The sequence below is a fragment of the Lepus europaeus genome, chromosome 2 (genome assembly GCF_033115175.1).
Source record: "Lepus europaeus isolate LE1 chromosome 2, mLepTim1.pri, whole genome shotgun sequence".
In the NCBI taxonomy this organism is placed as follows: domain Eukaryota; kingdom Metazoa; phylum Chordata; class Mammalia; order Lagomorpha; family Leporidae; genus Lepus; species Lepus europaeus.
Window position 1 is genome coordinate 149,649,377 of NC_084828.1, and position 12,254 is coordinate 149,661,630.

At 44.1% G+C, this 12,254-nt stretch overlaps 1 protein-coding gene across 1 annotated transcript in view; it reads right to left on the bottom strand.

The window, feature by feature from the left end:
- Positions 1-4,258: 4,258 nt before the first annotated feature.
- Positions 4,259-12,254, bottom strand: part of NEK11 (NIMA related kinase 11) — a 326,453-nt gene continuing 318,457 nt past the window's right edge. Inside the window, exon 17 of the mRNA XM_062214781.1 lies at positions 4,259-4,530. Within this exon, the coding sequence (XP_062070765.1) occupies positions 4,323-4,530 (208 nt within the window). The 3' untranslated portion in view covers positions 4,259-4,322. The remainder of the gene's footprint in view (positions 4,531-12,254) is intronic.

Genomic DNA, 12,254 nt, shown 5'->3' on the forward strand with positions numbered 1-12,254 from the left:
ACTGCAATTCCATATAGGCACTGCTTTGTGTCCCAGCTGCTCCTCTTCCAATCCAGCTCTCTGCTGATGGCCTTGGAAAGCAGTGGAAGATGGCCCAAGTGTTTGGGCCCCTGCATCCACACAGGGAACCCAGAAGAAGCTCCTGGCTCCTTGCTTTGGATGGGCCCAACTCCGGCCGTTGAGGCCATTTGAGGAGTGAACCAGCAGATGGAAGACCTCTCTGTCTTTCCCTCTCTCTGCCTGTAACTACCTCTCAAATAAATGAGTAAAATCTTAAATAATAAAAAAAGAGCTCACTGCCTCCCCCAACTCCCACCCCATGCACTACCTTTTTTAGGGAATTCACTGGGAGACATCTGAAGTCTTTGGGCCCTTTCTTCTTCACAGTCCTCACACATTGTCAAATAGAAGTGAGATGAAGTAAGCCTCAACTAAGAGCACACAAATCTACTGCTCCAAATAAAAGGAACAGAAAGACAGGTCTTGGACAGTGGCTCTGTATGTCGCCTTCACAGCAGCGGCATTGGCACCATGAGAACTTGCTGGAAATGCAGATTTTCAAGCTCCATCTCCAGATATGGTGCATCAGAAAGGTTGCGGATGGATTCCAGCAATCCATGTTCTAATAAGCCTTCCAGGTGAAAGGACACTGGGGCTGGCATTGTGGTATAGTGGGTTAAATGGCTGCTTGCGACATTGGCATTCCATGTGGATGCTAGTTCAAGTCCCAGCTGCTTCACTTCCAATCCAGCTACCTGTTAATGTGCCTGGGAAAGCAGTAGAAGATGGCCCAAGTCCTTGGGCACCCATGTGCCCAATGAAGCTCCAGATAAAGCCCCTGGCTTTGGCCTGGCCCAACCCTGGCAGTTGAGGACATCTGGGGAGTGAACTAGTGGATGGAAGACCCCTCTCTCTCTCTCTTTCTCTCTCTCTCGTTCTCTCTCTCTCTGTGTGTGTCCCTCTCTACATATAACTCTGTCTTTCAAATAAATAAATAAATCTTCAAAAAGAAAGAAAGAAAGAAAAGATATCCTGCAGGGGTCACAGCACGAGGTTTCCCAGGTCAGTAGCAGGAGGTGGAAGAGTGAATGGCAGTGCTTCTGTATGTCCAATTCACCAGGTAACAAAAGATGTGCTTTGGTCCATCAACTTTCCAGGAAAAGGAATGGACGGAGGCTCAATATTGACAAAGACTCTGCCAGACCAGACATTACCCCAGCTCCTCTGAACGCTCTTTTCAGTTAGGCCCCCTCCTTGGGCCTCATCTTTGGCATACTGAATCCAGTTTTAGCAAGAATCCTGCAGTCATTTTAGTGAGAATACCACACTCTTGATATCTGATCACCCTCAGTGTCTGATCAAATTGCTCAGGCCCCATCCTCAAAATCTGACTGCTCTGTTAAGTCAGCTATTTAGCAAGAGTCCCCCTACCCTGAGGTCTCCTCTTTGTACTATTCCATTCATGAACTTCCCTGTCCTGCTCCCTGGCTCTATGTCCCCAGCTGTCTTTGCTCTATTTTGAATTGAGCCTATGTCTTTCCCCTATTACAATGCTTTTGACAGCTATCAAAATAATCCTAAGGCTGGCACCTCTGCTCACTAGGCTAATCCTTCACCTGCGGCTCCAGCACACCGGGTTCTAGTCCCGGTTGGGGCACCGCATTCTGTCCCGGTTAATCTTCTTCCAGTCCAGCTCTCTGCTGTGGCCCAGGAAGGCAGTGGGGGATGGCCCAAGTCCTTGGGCCCTGCACCCACATGGGAAACCAGGAGGAAGCACCTGGCTCCTAGCTTTGGATCGGCGCAGGCGCTGGCCGTAGCAGCCACTTGGGGGGTGAACGAATGGAAGGAAGACCTTTCTCTCTGTCTCTGTCTCTCACTAACTCTGCCTGTCAAAAAATAAATAAATTAATTAAAAATACTTGCTGCTATAACAAAAAAAAAATCCTGAATAGAGTAAATCTTCCCTACGATTTAAAAAATAATGTCAGAATATTTTTTTTTTCTTTAACAGGATGTTTAAACATATAGATGTTTCAAAAACTCCTAAGGCAAGTCTGATAGAGCCCCTTGGTTCAAAACCTACACACATGGTGATTAAGAGTATGGGCACTGGAATCAGACTTGGGTTGAAATCACAGCTTGCTTTTGCTTCTTGCAATCATGTCTCTAAGCAAGTTACCTAACCTCAACATCTACAGCTGAGGGATAATCTCTCCGTACTTGTCAATGCCTCTGTCTCTCTCTAGAGCTGGTGAAAAGATTCAATGAAGTAAGGCCCTTCAGGTACTAAGCACAGCACTGGCACATAATAAACCAAATATTGGCTGCTCTACATACACATCATTAGATGGATGCATCACATTCCACAAGATAATTTCACATAAGGGGAAAGATTAAATGGGTTATTTATTTTGTAACCATGGAAAATATTTTTATTAATGAATAAGTTTTCAATGCTCTGTGGATGAGTCTGGGGGATAAATCACAGGCAGGAATCACCTTTTGGAATTTTATTTTATTTACTTATTTATTTTCTAACTTTTATTTAAAATATAAATTTCCAAAGTACAACTTTTGGATTATAGTGGCTTTTTCCCCCCATAACCTCCTTCCCACCCGCAACCATCCAATCTCCCACTCCCTCCCCCATCCCATTCTTCATCAAGATTCATTTTCAATTATCTTTATATACAGAAGATCTATTTAGTATACGCTAAGTAAAGATTTCAACAGTTTGCACCCACAAAGAAACACAAAGTATAAAGTACTGTTTGAGTACTAGTTATACCATTAATTCACATAGTACAACACATTTAGGACAGAGATCCTACAAGGGGAGTAAGTGCACAGTGACTCCTGTTGTTGATTTAACAGTTGACACTCTTATTTGTGATATCAGTAATCACCCGAGGCTCTTGTCATGAGTTGCCAAGGCTATGGAAGCCTCTTGAGTTTGCCAACTTCGATCGTATTTAGACAAGGCCATAGTTAAAGTGGAAATTCTCTCCTCCCTTCAGAGAAAGGTACCTCCTTCTTTGCTGGCCCATTTTTCCACTGGGATCTCACTCACAGAGAACTTTCACTTAGGTCATTTTTTTTTTTTTTGCCACAGTGTCTTGGCTTTCCATGCCTGAAATACCTTCATGGGCTTTTTAGCCAGATCTGAATGCCTTAAGGGTTGATTCTGAGGCCAGAGTGCTATTTAGGACATCTGCCATTCTATGAGTCTGCTGTGTATCCCGCTTCCCATGTTGGATCGTTCTCTCCTTTTTAATTCTATCAGTTAATATTAGCAGACACTAGTCTGGTTTATGTGATTCCTTTGACACTTAATCCTATCATTATGATCAATTATGAACTGTAACTGATCACTTCGACTAGTGAGATGGCATTGGTACATGCTCAATCGGACTTACCCCTAATGATAAAGTTAGAAATGTGCCAGGGAATTCCAATTCAATCCCATCAACGATTTTTATTTTATTTAAATATTTATTTACTTATTTGAAAGGCAGAGTCACAGAGAAGCAGAGAAAGAGAAGGGTCTTCCATCCACTGGTTCACTCCCCAAATGGCCGCAAGCAGCTGGAGCTGGGCGGATCCGAAGTCAGGAGCCAGGAGTTTCTTCTGGGTCTCCCATGTGGGTACAAGGCCCCAAGGACTTGGGCCATCTTCTACTGCTTTCCCAGGCCATAGCAGAGATTGGAAATAGAGCAGCCAGGACTTGAACTAGCATGCATATGGGATGCCAGTGCTGCAGACAGTGCTGCTATGCCACAGCACCAGCCCCCATTCTTTTAGACTTTTAATACAGGTCCTCATATTTATTACCTTGCTGATTAGTCAAAGATAAGCAAAAGTAGGTAAAAAAAAGGGGGGGGCAGCATAGACAGATGTGTCTGACTCCCAGGCAGCTCAGCATTGTGGGTGGAGGCCAGTGCCCAGCAGCCTTCACAAGCAAGCCAGCCCTGGTTCACAGAGATCTAGAGTGGGCATGCCCTAAGCTCTGTCCTCCATCCAGCTGGAAATGGTCCCAGAGTGGTTCAATCTTGCAGGAACCCTGAGGGCACACGTAGAGGAGGTGCTTTTCAGGAAACCAGATTTGATCTGTAAACTTATCTCAGAGTGTAGACTAAATGACCCAGGACTCTGAGTAGAAACAGCCCTGTTTACTACTCAACAGGAGTCATTATGTGGATGGAGAATTAAAAGTAAAGCTGTACCCATTTTCTGTAAAGTCTGGTGGAAGTGTTTCCTGGATTTTCATAGAAATTTGTCTACTTCAACTGCTGGTTGTTTTTGAAAGCTCCTTAGAGATGGCTCTAGAATGCAGATTCTCTCCTCGTGGCAATTAGTAATTGCTCCTCAAAGTACAGGAGCTGGTCAACCTCAAAGCAGTCGCTGGCCCGAGGTACCACTTTTTCTAGATGTTCCTGGATCTCTGCTTCGCTGGTGTTCTGATGCCTTGCTCTCTTGAGGTAAGTATAGACTTCCTCAAAGACTTTTGCTCCCAGCTTCTGTACAGCCGATCTGCCAGAAAAGTTAAGAAAGATCATAAAGAGTTGTACAAAGAGATCACCTGTAAATAAACACATTTTTTAAAACATTTATTTGTTTACTTGAAAGTCAGAGTTATACAGAGAGAGGGAGAGACATGAGAGGTCTTCCATCTGCTGGTTCACTCCCTAGATGGCTGCAACAGCTGGAGCTGGGCCAGGCCAAAGCCAGGAGCCAGGAGCTTATGGGTCTTCCATGTGGGTACAGGGGCCCAAGCACTTGGTCCATCTTCTACTGCTTTCCCAGGTACATTAGGGAAGGAGCTGGATTGGAAGTGGAGCAGCCAGGTCTCAAACTGGCACCCCTAAGGGATGTCGGCATCACAGGTGGCAACTTTAGTTGCTACGCCACAATACTGGCCCCAGGAAAATATGTTTTAAGTCACTGATTACACAAATAATATCATTTCTTTGGGATTTAGAGGGGAAAAGTAAAGTACAGTGTCTCATCCTACATATTCACAATCTTCAACAAATAAAGCTTGAATGTCTATTGTGTTCCAAGTATTCCTGTAGGAACTGTGAACATAGCAAGTAAACAAGTTAGGTCGATTCCTGCCTTCATCTGTGTGTATACACCAACACGTGTGTACATGTATGTCTATGAATGTATTCACATATGATATCAGGTAGTGCTAAGTGCAGTGGAAAAAACATAGGGGGAGGGGCAAAGACATCCTTCTGAGGCAGTGTCACTGGAGCACAGACCCTCATGAAGAGAGGGGCAACGGAACCTGGGCTCTAAGTGTAAAGCATGTTGGAAAAATATCAGTTGGAGCAGCTGGACTGGGGAGATAAGGGGAGAGGATGGTGGGATACAAAATCCACAAACAGCCAATAGCAAAATAATAATGAGGAGGGGGCCAGCGGGTTTGCTCAGTGGGTTAAGCCACCCCTTGAAGTGCCAGCATCCCACTTGGGTGCTGGTTCAAATTCCAGCTGCTTTATTTCCTGTCCAGCTCCCTGCTGCTAATGTACATGGGAAAGCTGCAGACTATGGCCCAAGTGCTTGGGTCCCTGCACCCACATGGGAGACCCAGATGGAGTTCTAGGCTCCTGATTTTGGTCTGACCCAGTTGTTGCAGTCATTTGAGGACTGGATCAGCAGGTGGAAGATGTCTCTCTCCCTCTTTCAGAAGATAGCCTAAGTACTCTGGCCCTTACTACCCACAAGTGGGAGACCCAGTTGAAGCCCCTGGCTCCTGGCTTTGGCCTGGTCCAGCGCCAGCAAATGGAAGCTTGCTCTCTCTCTCTCTCTCTCTCTCTCTCTAACCCTGACTTTCAAATAAATAAATCTTTTTTAAAAAAAGAACAGAAGATCTATCAATCCATAAAAATTTTGTTTATCTATTTGAAAGAGTTACAGAGAGAGAGGGAGAAGCAGAGAGAAATCTTCCATCTTCTGGTTCACTCCCTAGATGACTGCAATGGCTCAAGCTGGACCAGGCCAAAGCCAGAAGCTTCATCTGGGTCTCCCATATGGGTGGTAGGGGCCCAAATACTTGGGTCATCTTCCTCTGATTTCCCCCAGGCCATTAGCAGGGAGTTGGATCTGAAGTGGAGCAGCCAGTGCATCAGCTAGAGCCCATATGGGATGCTGGCTTTGCAGGTGACAGCTTTATCTGCTGGGCCACAATGCCAGCCCCAAGACAAAGATTTTTAATTTTACCATTTCTACAGCATTGTAAAGCTTGTGGAATGCTTACATACTCATTATCTTAAAAGATTCTTGTGAACCAGGTACTTCTCAAAACACCGCTCTCCATTCATCTCCCTAAGTAGGTTTTTGCAGACTCTCACAAGCTTGGAAATCTAGGTGGTAGAGTTTGGACTCAAACGCAGATCTTACAATTCCAAGTGCAGGAGAGACCAGCAGCCTGAAGGCCCCGTCAGCCAGCTTTCACTGGGTTTCCAACCTTTTGTCAGAATCTTATCAGTACAGATCCCAGCATGCCTGGCATCCCTTATCATCTCAGCCACCCCCAGAAATCCAAGTCTTCCTTTTGCTAGCATTTAACACTCCCTGGTGATCCCTCATTTTTCAAAGTCTTCAACAAGCATCCTGCTCTCTTCCTTCCGCTTCCTCCTCCTGTTGACCTCCTGGACTCTGGTGCTGTTGGGCTCTCTGGTTTTGGACCGCCTTATATGCAATGGTCATTTCCTCTACCCTATCTCAGCTGCCCATCACCATGATCATACCCTTGACCGCAACAGCACCAATGGCTACCTGATCCCTGAGACTGAGTTCAATGCTTATACAACTCTAACACCCTCTTTGTGCCCTTCCGCCAAACCATCACAGCTGTCGTTGCACTTCGTGGCCACCTTCAGTGACCCTAACACCACAATAATATCACTCACCCCCTTTATGTTGTCATAATGTCCTTAGTCCACCTTCTCCCAGTGAAACCGCATAGTCCATGATCATAGCCATTACGTTGCAAACAGTTGTGATTTTCTGCTCCCCTCTCCCTTTGTATGGCAAAGTTCAAACGGCCAAGCCTAGGTAGATACCTACCCCACATCTGTATATGAATAGTAGAGCATTTCTGGAGAACAGCATCCAATTATGCTAAGAAATCTCATCTAGCTGATAATCGCAGTTCAAAATGCTCCTTGGGGCACAGCCCAGTATTCCTACTACACTTTCCCAGTATGTTTATTTGCCATCCAAAATGGCCATTTCATGCCTCCTGCCTTACCCCTCACCCTCATCTCGGCTGAGGACTTTATCTAACTGTCTTACTGAGACAATAGAAACAACTACATAAATATTCTCTCGTCTTTCCCATGCCCAAACTGCCAGCCTACCTGGGTCAGCGACCACACACATGGTTTCCATGCTGTCCCTAATGGAAGGATCACCCCTGCTCCCATTAAACCCCAGGCTCTCCCTGAGTGCTCCCGATCCTGGCTCTGTCACCATCTCAGTGGCCGTCACCCTTGCAGCTATCTTGTTTCTTTCCCTCATTATCTCTACCTCTACTGCATCATTCGGTTCCAGAGACACAAAGCTTACAGATCCCATCCCAGGCAGGAAGGCTGTCTCTGCCCTGCACACTCCTTACTCATCCCTGTCTCAACCCATCCCTTTGATGTCTATCCTCGTAGAACTTCTTGAAAGAGTTGTGGCATAGTTGCTGTCCTACTTTTCCATCACCTGCTCTTTCTCAATCCACTGCTCTTGTGCCTTGGTTCTTGCTTCTTCCCTGCAACTACTCTTGCAAGGGTGTCAATGACCTCCATATATGCACTTCCCCTGGTCACGACTTTGTGTGTGTATACATATTTCCTTAATTGGGATAAAATTCATGTAACATAAAATTAACCATTTAAAACAATTGTTTCATTTAGTACATTTCAATATGGCACAACCATCACCTTTATATGGTTCTTAACTATTATCACCCAAGGGAAAACCTCCTATCCATTAAGCAGTTACTCTCCATTCCCCCTGCTTAGCTCCTGAAAACCATCCATCTGCATTCCATCTCTATGGATTTACCTATTCTGGATATTTTATATAAATGGAACCATATAATGTGCATTCTGTTTGTGTCTGGCTTTTTTCACTTAGCACTTAGTTCATCTTCACTGTAGCATGCATCAGTACTTCATTCCTTCTTATGGCTGAACACTAGTCCATTGTATGGAATAGCACACTTGGTTTATCCATTCATTGGTTGGTGTTTTGTGTACATTTTATGTGATGTCTCAGCAGCATCCAACCCAGCTGAGTGCTCCCTCCTTCAAATCCTTCCTTCTGTTGCCATTGGTGATACCTCCTTCCCAGGATCTTATTCTAGCTGCTTCTCCACAGCCTCCTCTGCAGGATCCTCTTGTTCCTGGCTCTGACCTCCACATTTATGAATATGCCCAGGATCAGTCCTGGGCCCCCTTTCTTTTCTCTGTCTTCACTTTCACCCAGCACCAGGTCTTCCACACCCTGCCTATGCTGAGGACATCGTGCCTCTGCAGCCTGTCCTTCACTCAGAGCTCCAGACTTGTGGACCAACTGCCCACTTGATAGCTCCAGCTGGAAGTCTAAGAGGTTGCTTGTGCAGCTTTGATATAGCTGGAAAAGCACTACTAAATACTATTTCCCTTCTTTTAAAAATGTATGTTGGTTTTGTGGTGGTTTTCAGCTTAAATGGCACTGTATCTTCCCAATTTTGCAAGCCAAGTTTGTTTTATTTATATCTCTCCATTTATGTAGGTCTTCTTTAAATTCTTTAAAAAATTATATATACAATTAAGGTTACAACATGATATTTTCCTGTAGATATTTCTCATATTAATCCTGTCAGCATCAGCAGGTTTCATAGGATTCCTTAACTATTGTGATAAAGACCTTTTTTTTTCCTTTTGATATTTCAGTCCTTCATAGACTGAAGCATAGACCCATGGCCCATAGCTGATGTGTAGTCTGTCCCTCACTCAGTCCCCACCACATGTAGTTCCCCAAAGGAATTTGACAGCATCATGCTCTTTATGTTCAACTCAAGGAGACACATCCACTTAGCACATGTTTGGATGCTTTAGCAATGTTAGTTTTCTGTAATAGTTTCAGAAGCTCACTCTGAATTTCTGTCCTGTTTGTGTGGACGGGTGACAAATGATGTGTGGGCCAGCACCAATCCTGACTATACTTTAACAAGCGTGTTGTAAGTGCTACCTCCATCCCAGTCCTCCACTACTAGCATCATATAGTTCAAGCCCCTGGGCCTCTGTGATAGCCTCTGGTTGCATTTAACACTCATAAATGCATTTTCAACATGCTATGACCAGGTGAGCTTTTTAAAACAGAAATCAGAGACCTGGCTGCTGCACTTCCAATCCAGCTCTCTGCTATGGCCTGGGAAAGTAATAGAAGATGGCCCAAGTCTTTGGGCCCCTGCACCCACGTGGGAGACCCAGAAGAAGTTCCTGGCTCCTGGCAGCCATCTGGAGAGTGAACTATCGGATGAAGGACTTCTTCTTCTTCTTCTTCTTCTTCTTCTTCTTCTTCTTCTTCTTCTTCTTCTTCTTCTTCTTCTTCTTCTTCTTCTTCCTCTTCCTCTTCCTCTTCCTCTTCTTCTTCCTCTTCCTCTTCTTTTCTCTCTCTCTCTGCCTCTCTTCTCTCTGTGTAACTCTGACTTTCAAATAAATAATAAATCTTTAAAAAAAACCCCACAAATCAGAGCCCATTGCTTTCCTTCTTAAAACACTCCAACAGACTCCAATCAAGTCAGAATATGATTCCTTATTCACTCTGATTTATCAGGCCATCCATGAAAAGTCTTCCTTCTTTGCCAACCTCCTCTGTCTCCTCTGTGCTGTATCTGAGCCACTGTGCTCCAAGCACATCGGCCTCCTTTATGTTCCTCAAATATAATGCAAGTTTATTTCTATCTTTTATATCAGCTGTATTATATTCCTTGGAATTCTTTTTCATTGATCTTCATGTCCCTATTCCTTATTGCCATTCAAATCTTAGCTTAAACCTCTCATTTGCAGAGAAACTATTTCTCACTACCCTGTCTAAATAATGACTTAGTTATCCCATTGGATCACACTGCCTTAACCCTTTGCACAGCTCTTACACTCTGGTAATTTTTCTTTTATGTTTTTGTGTGTGTTTATTATTGTGGGTCTTTCCCCATCCCCATAATTAGCATACAAGGGACTCAGTGTGTACAGCAGGGCTGGGCATGCAGTAGGGGCACAGGAACTATTTATAGAATGAAGGATGATCACACAGTCATTCAGTGTCATGAGAGAAACATAAAGTGCTATGGAAGTTTGCAGCTAGGGAAGTCAGAGAATATTGTGTGTGGAGGAGGCATCAGACATGGTGCCCTATCAGCCACAGGCAAACTCGGTGGGAGAACGAGGAATTCAGGGGATCAGTTTGGCAGGTGTGAGAACCTGGTGACACATGGTGATGAGAACCACGTGAAACTTTAGTACCTAACTAGTAACAGCACCTAGTAGTGATGGGGAAGCCCAGGCAGTGTCCCCTGAAGGCGTAACAACTCATGTTTCTCTCTCTGCTCGGTTTTATTGTGAGCTGTCTGCTCAGATCTCCTACTCTCTGGGTAGATACTGTTATTCCCATTTTGTAAATAGGACACTGAGATACACAGAGGGTAGATAACTCTGCCAATGCCCTAGTTTGAAGCGATAGAGTGGAGGTGTGAATCCCATCAGTTTCACTTTGGGGCTGCTTCTTTCCCATCACTGTGTTATGGACATTGGAGTAAGAGGAATGGGAGTTGAATCTTAGCTCTGCACTTCCCTGGCTGTGTGATCTTGGGCCAATTTTTAATGCTATGGTTAGAATGTTGGTGTTCCTCCAAGATTCATATGTTGAAGCCAGTTCTCAATGTGACAGTACTAGGAGGCAAGGCCTTTGGGGCACTGCCTTCATGAGTGGGATTACGGTCGTTATAACAGAGATTGAAGGGACATGTCTGCCCCTTCCATCACAGGAAGACACACAGAAGGTGCCATCTGTGAGGAACAGGTGCTCATTAGACACTGAATCTGCTGGGGCCTTGATGTTGGACCTCCCAGGATCCAGAACTGTGAGAAATAATCACCCAGTCTAAGGTATTTTGTCATAGCAGTGGGAAAAAGACCAAGGCATTTAACCTTTGTGCCCCTTGGATTTTTCATACTTAAGTGGGAATTTTAGATACACACACACACACACACATCCTTAGCAGAGTACCTGCCACCTACCAGGCACTTGATGGCTATTGGTTTTACTGTCATGAATATTATCATTACTTTTCCAGGAGTGAATTGCATAGCAATTCTATTTCTTGTTAACTGGAAGCCTTACACAATTTTGTAGTTCTATCCTTAGTTAAAATGTCATTTTAAATATGCTTTTCTCTCCTGTGGGTGAATTTGAAAAAGAAAAAAGACACAAGGAGGCAAGTAGTAAAAACACATAATTTCATTGAAATAGTCATGAGAAACCTCATTTAGCAAAAAGCATGATGAGACTGCACAGATTATTCTTCAGGCACAGTTTAGTCCCTGAAATTGACTTTATGAAATGTAAGAGATCTCTGCACATCAAATATGCATGAGTCACTGCAGGAATAGAATGGTGGGGCACATTTTCCCTTTAACGCTGCCATTTCAAGGACCATTTGGTGCTAACAAACATCGGAGATCTTCATTAAGGACGAATTTGATACCCAGAAGGGACTGGTGACTTCAGGCCCTTTTCTTCCAATGGTGCTTTCTTTTTGCACATCTACTGGGGGCAGAATCTAGAGGGCAGTAGCTTGATTAGAATCCTGTAGAAGTTGACGGTTCCTAAAAGGGTGATTTGTTTGACACCAAAATCCTCTCCATTATTCATAACCACAGTAAATATACCTGGATTAGACTTACTGACTAAAAAACAAGATCCATCCAAGTTCCGTTTCCAAGAGACATACCCAAACCATCAGAGAATTAAAAGGGTGAAATTAAAAAAAAAAATTTAACAAGTTACCTATCCCACCCCTTGGCACATAAGATTACAGATCAGTTCTTTTGATGGGTTTTGTCCTTGCCTTGTAACTGACTGTCAAGCTGATTGTCAAGTTTTTTTCTCCCCCAAAACTACCTCTAAACAGAAATTCTAAACTACCTCTAAGAAAATAGAATGAAAATTTATGAAGCATTACAGAGAGGGGCTGTCAGAGACAACTCCATGAT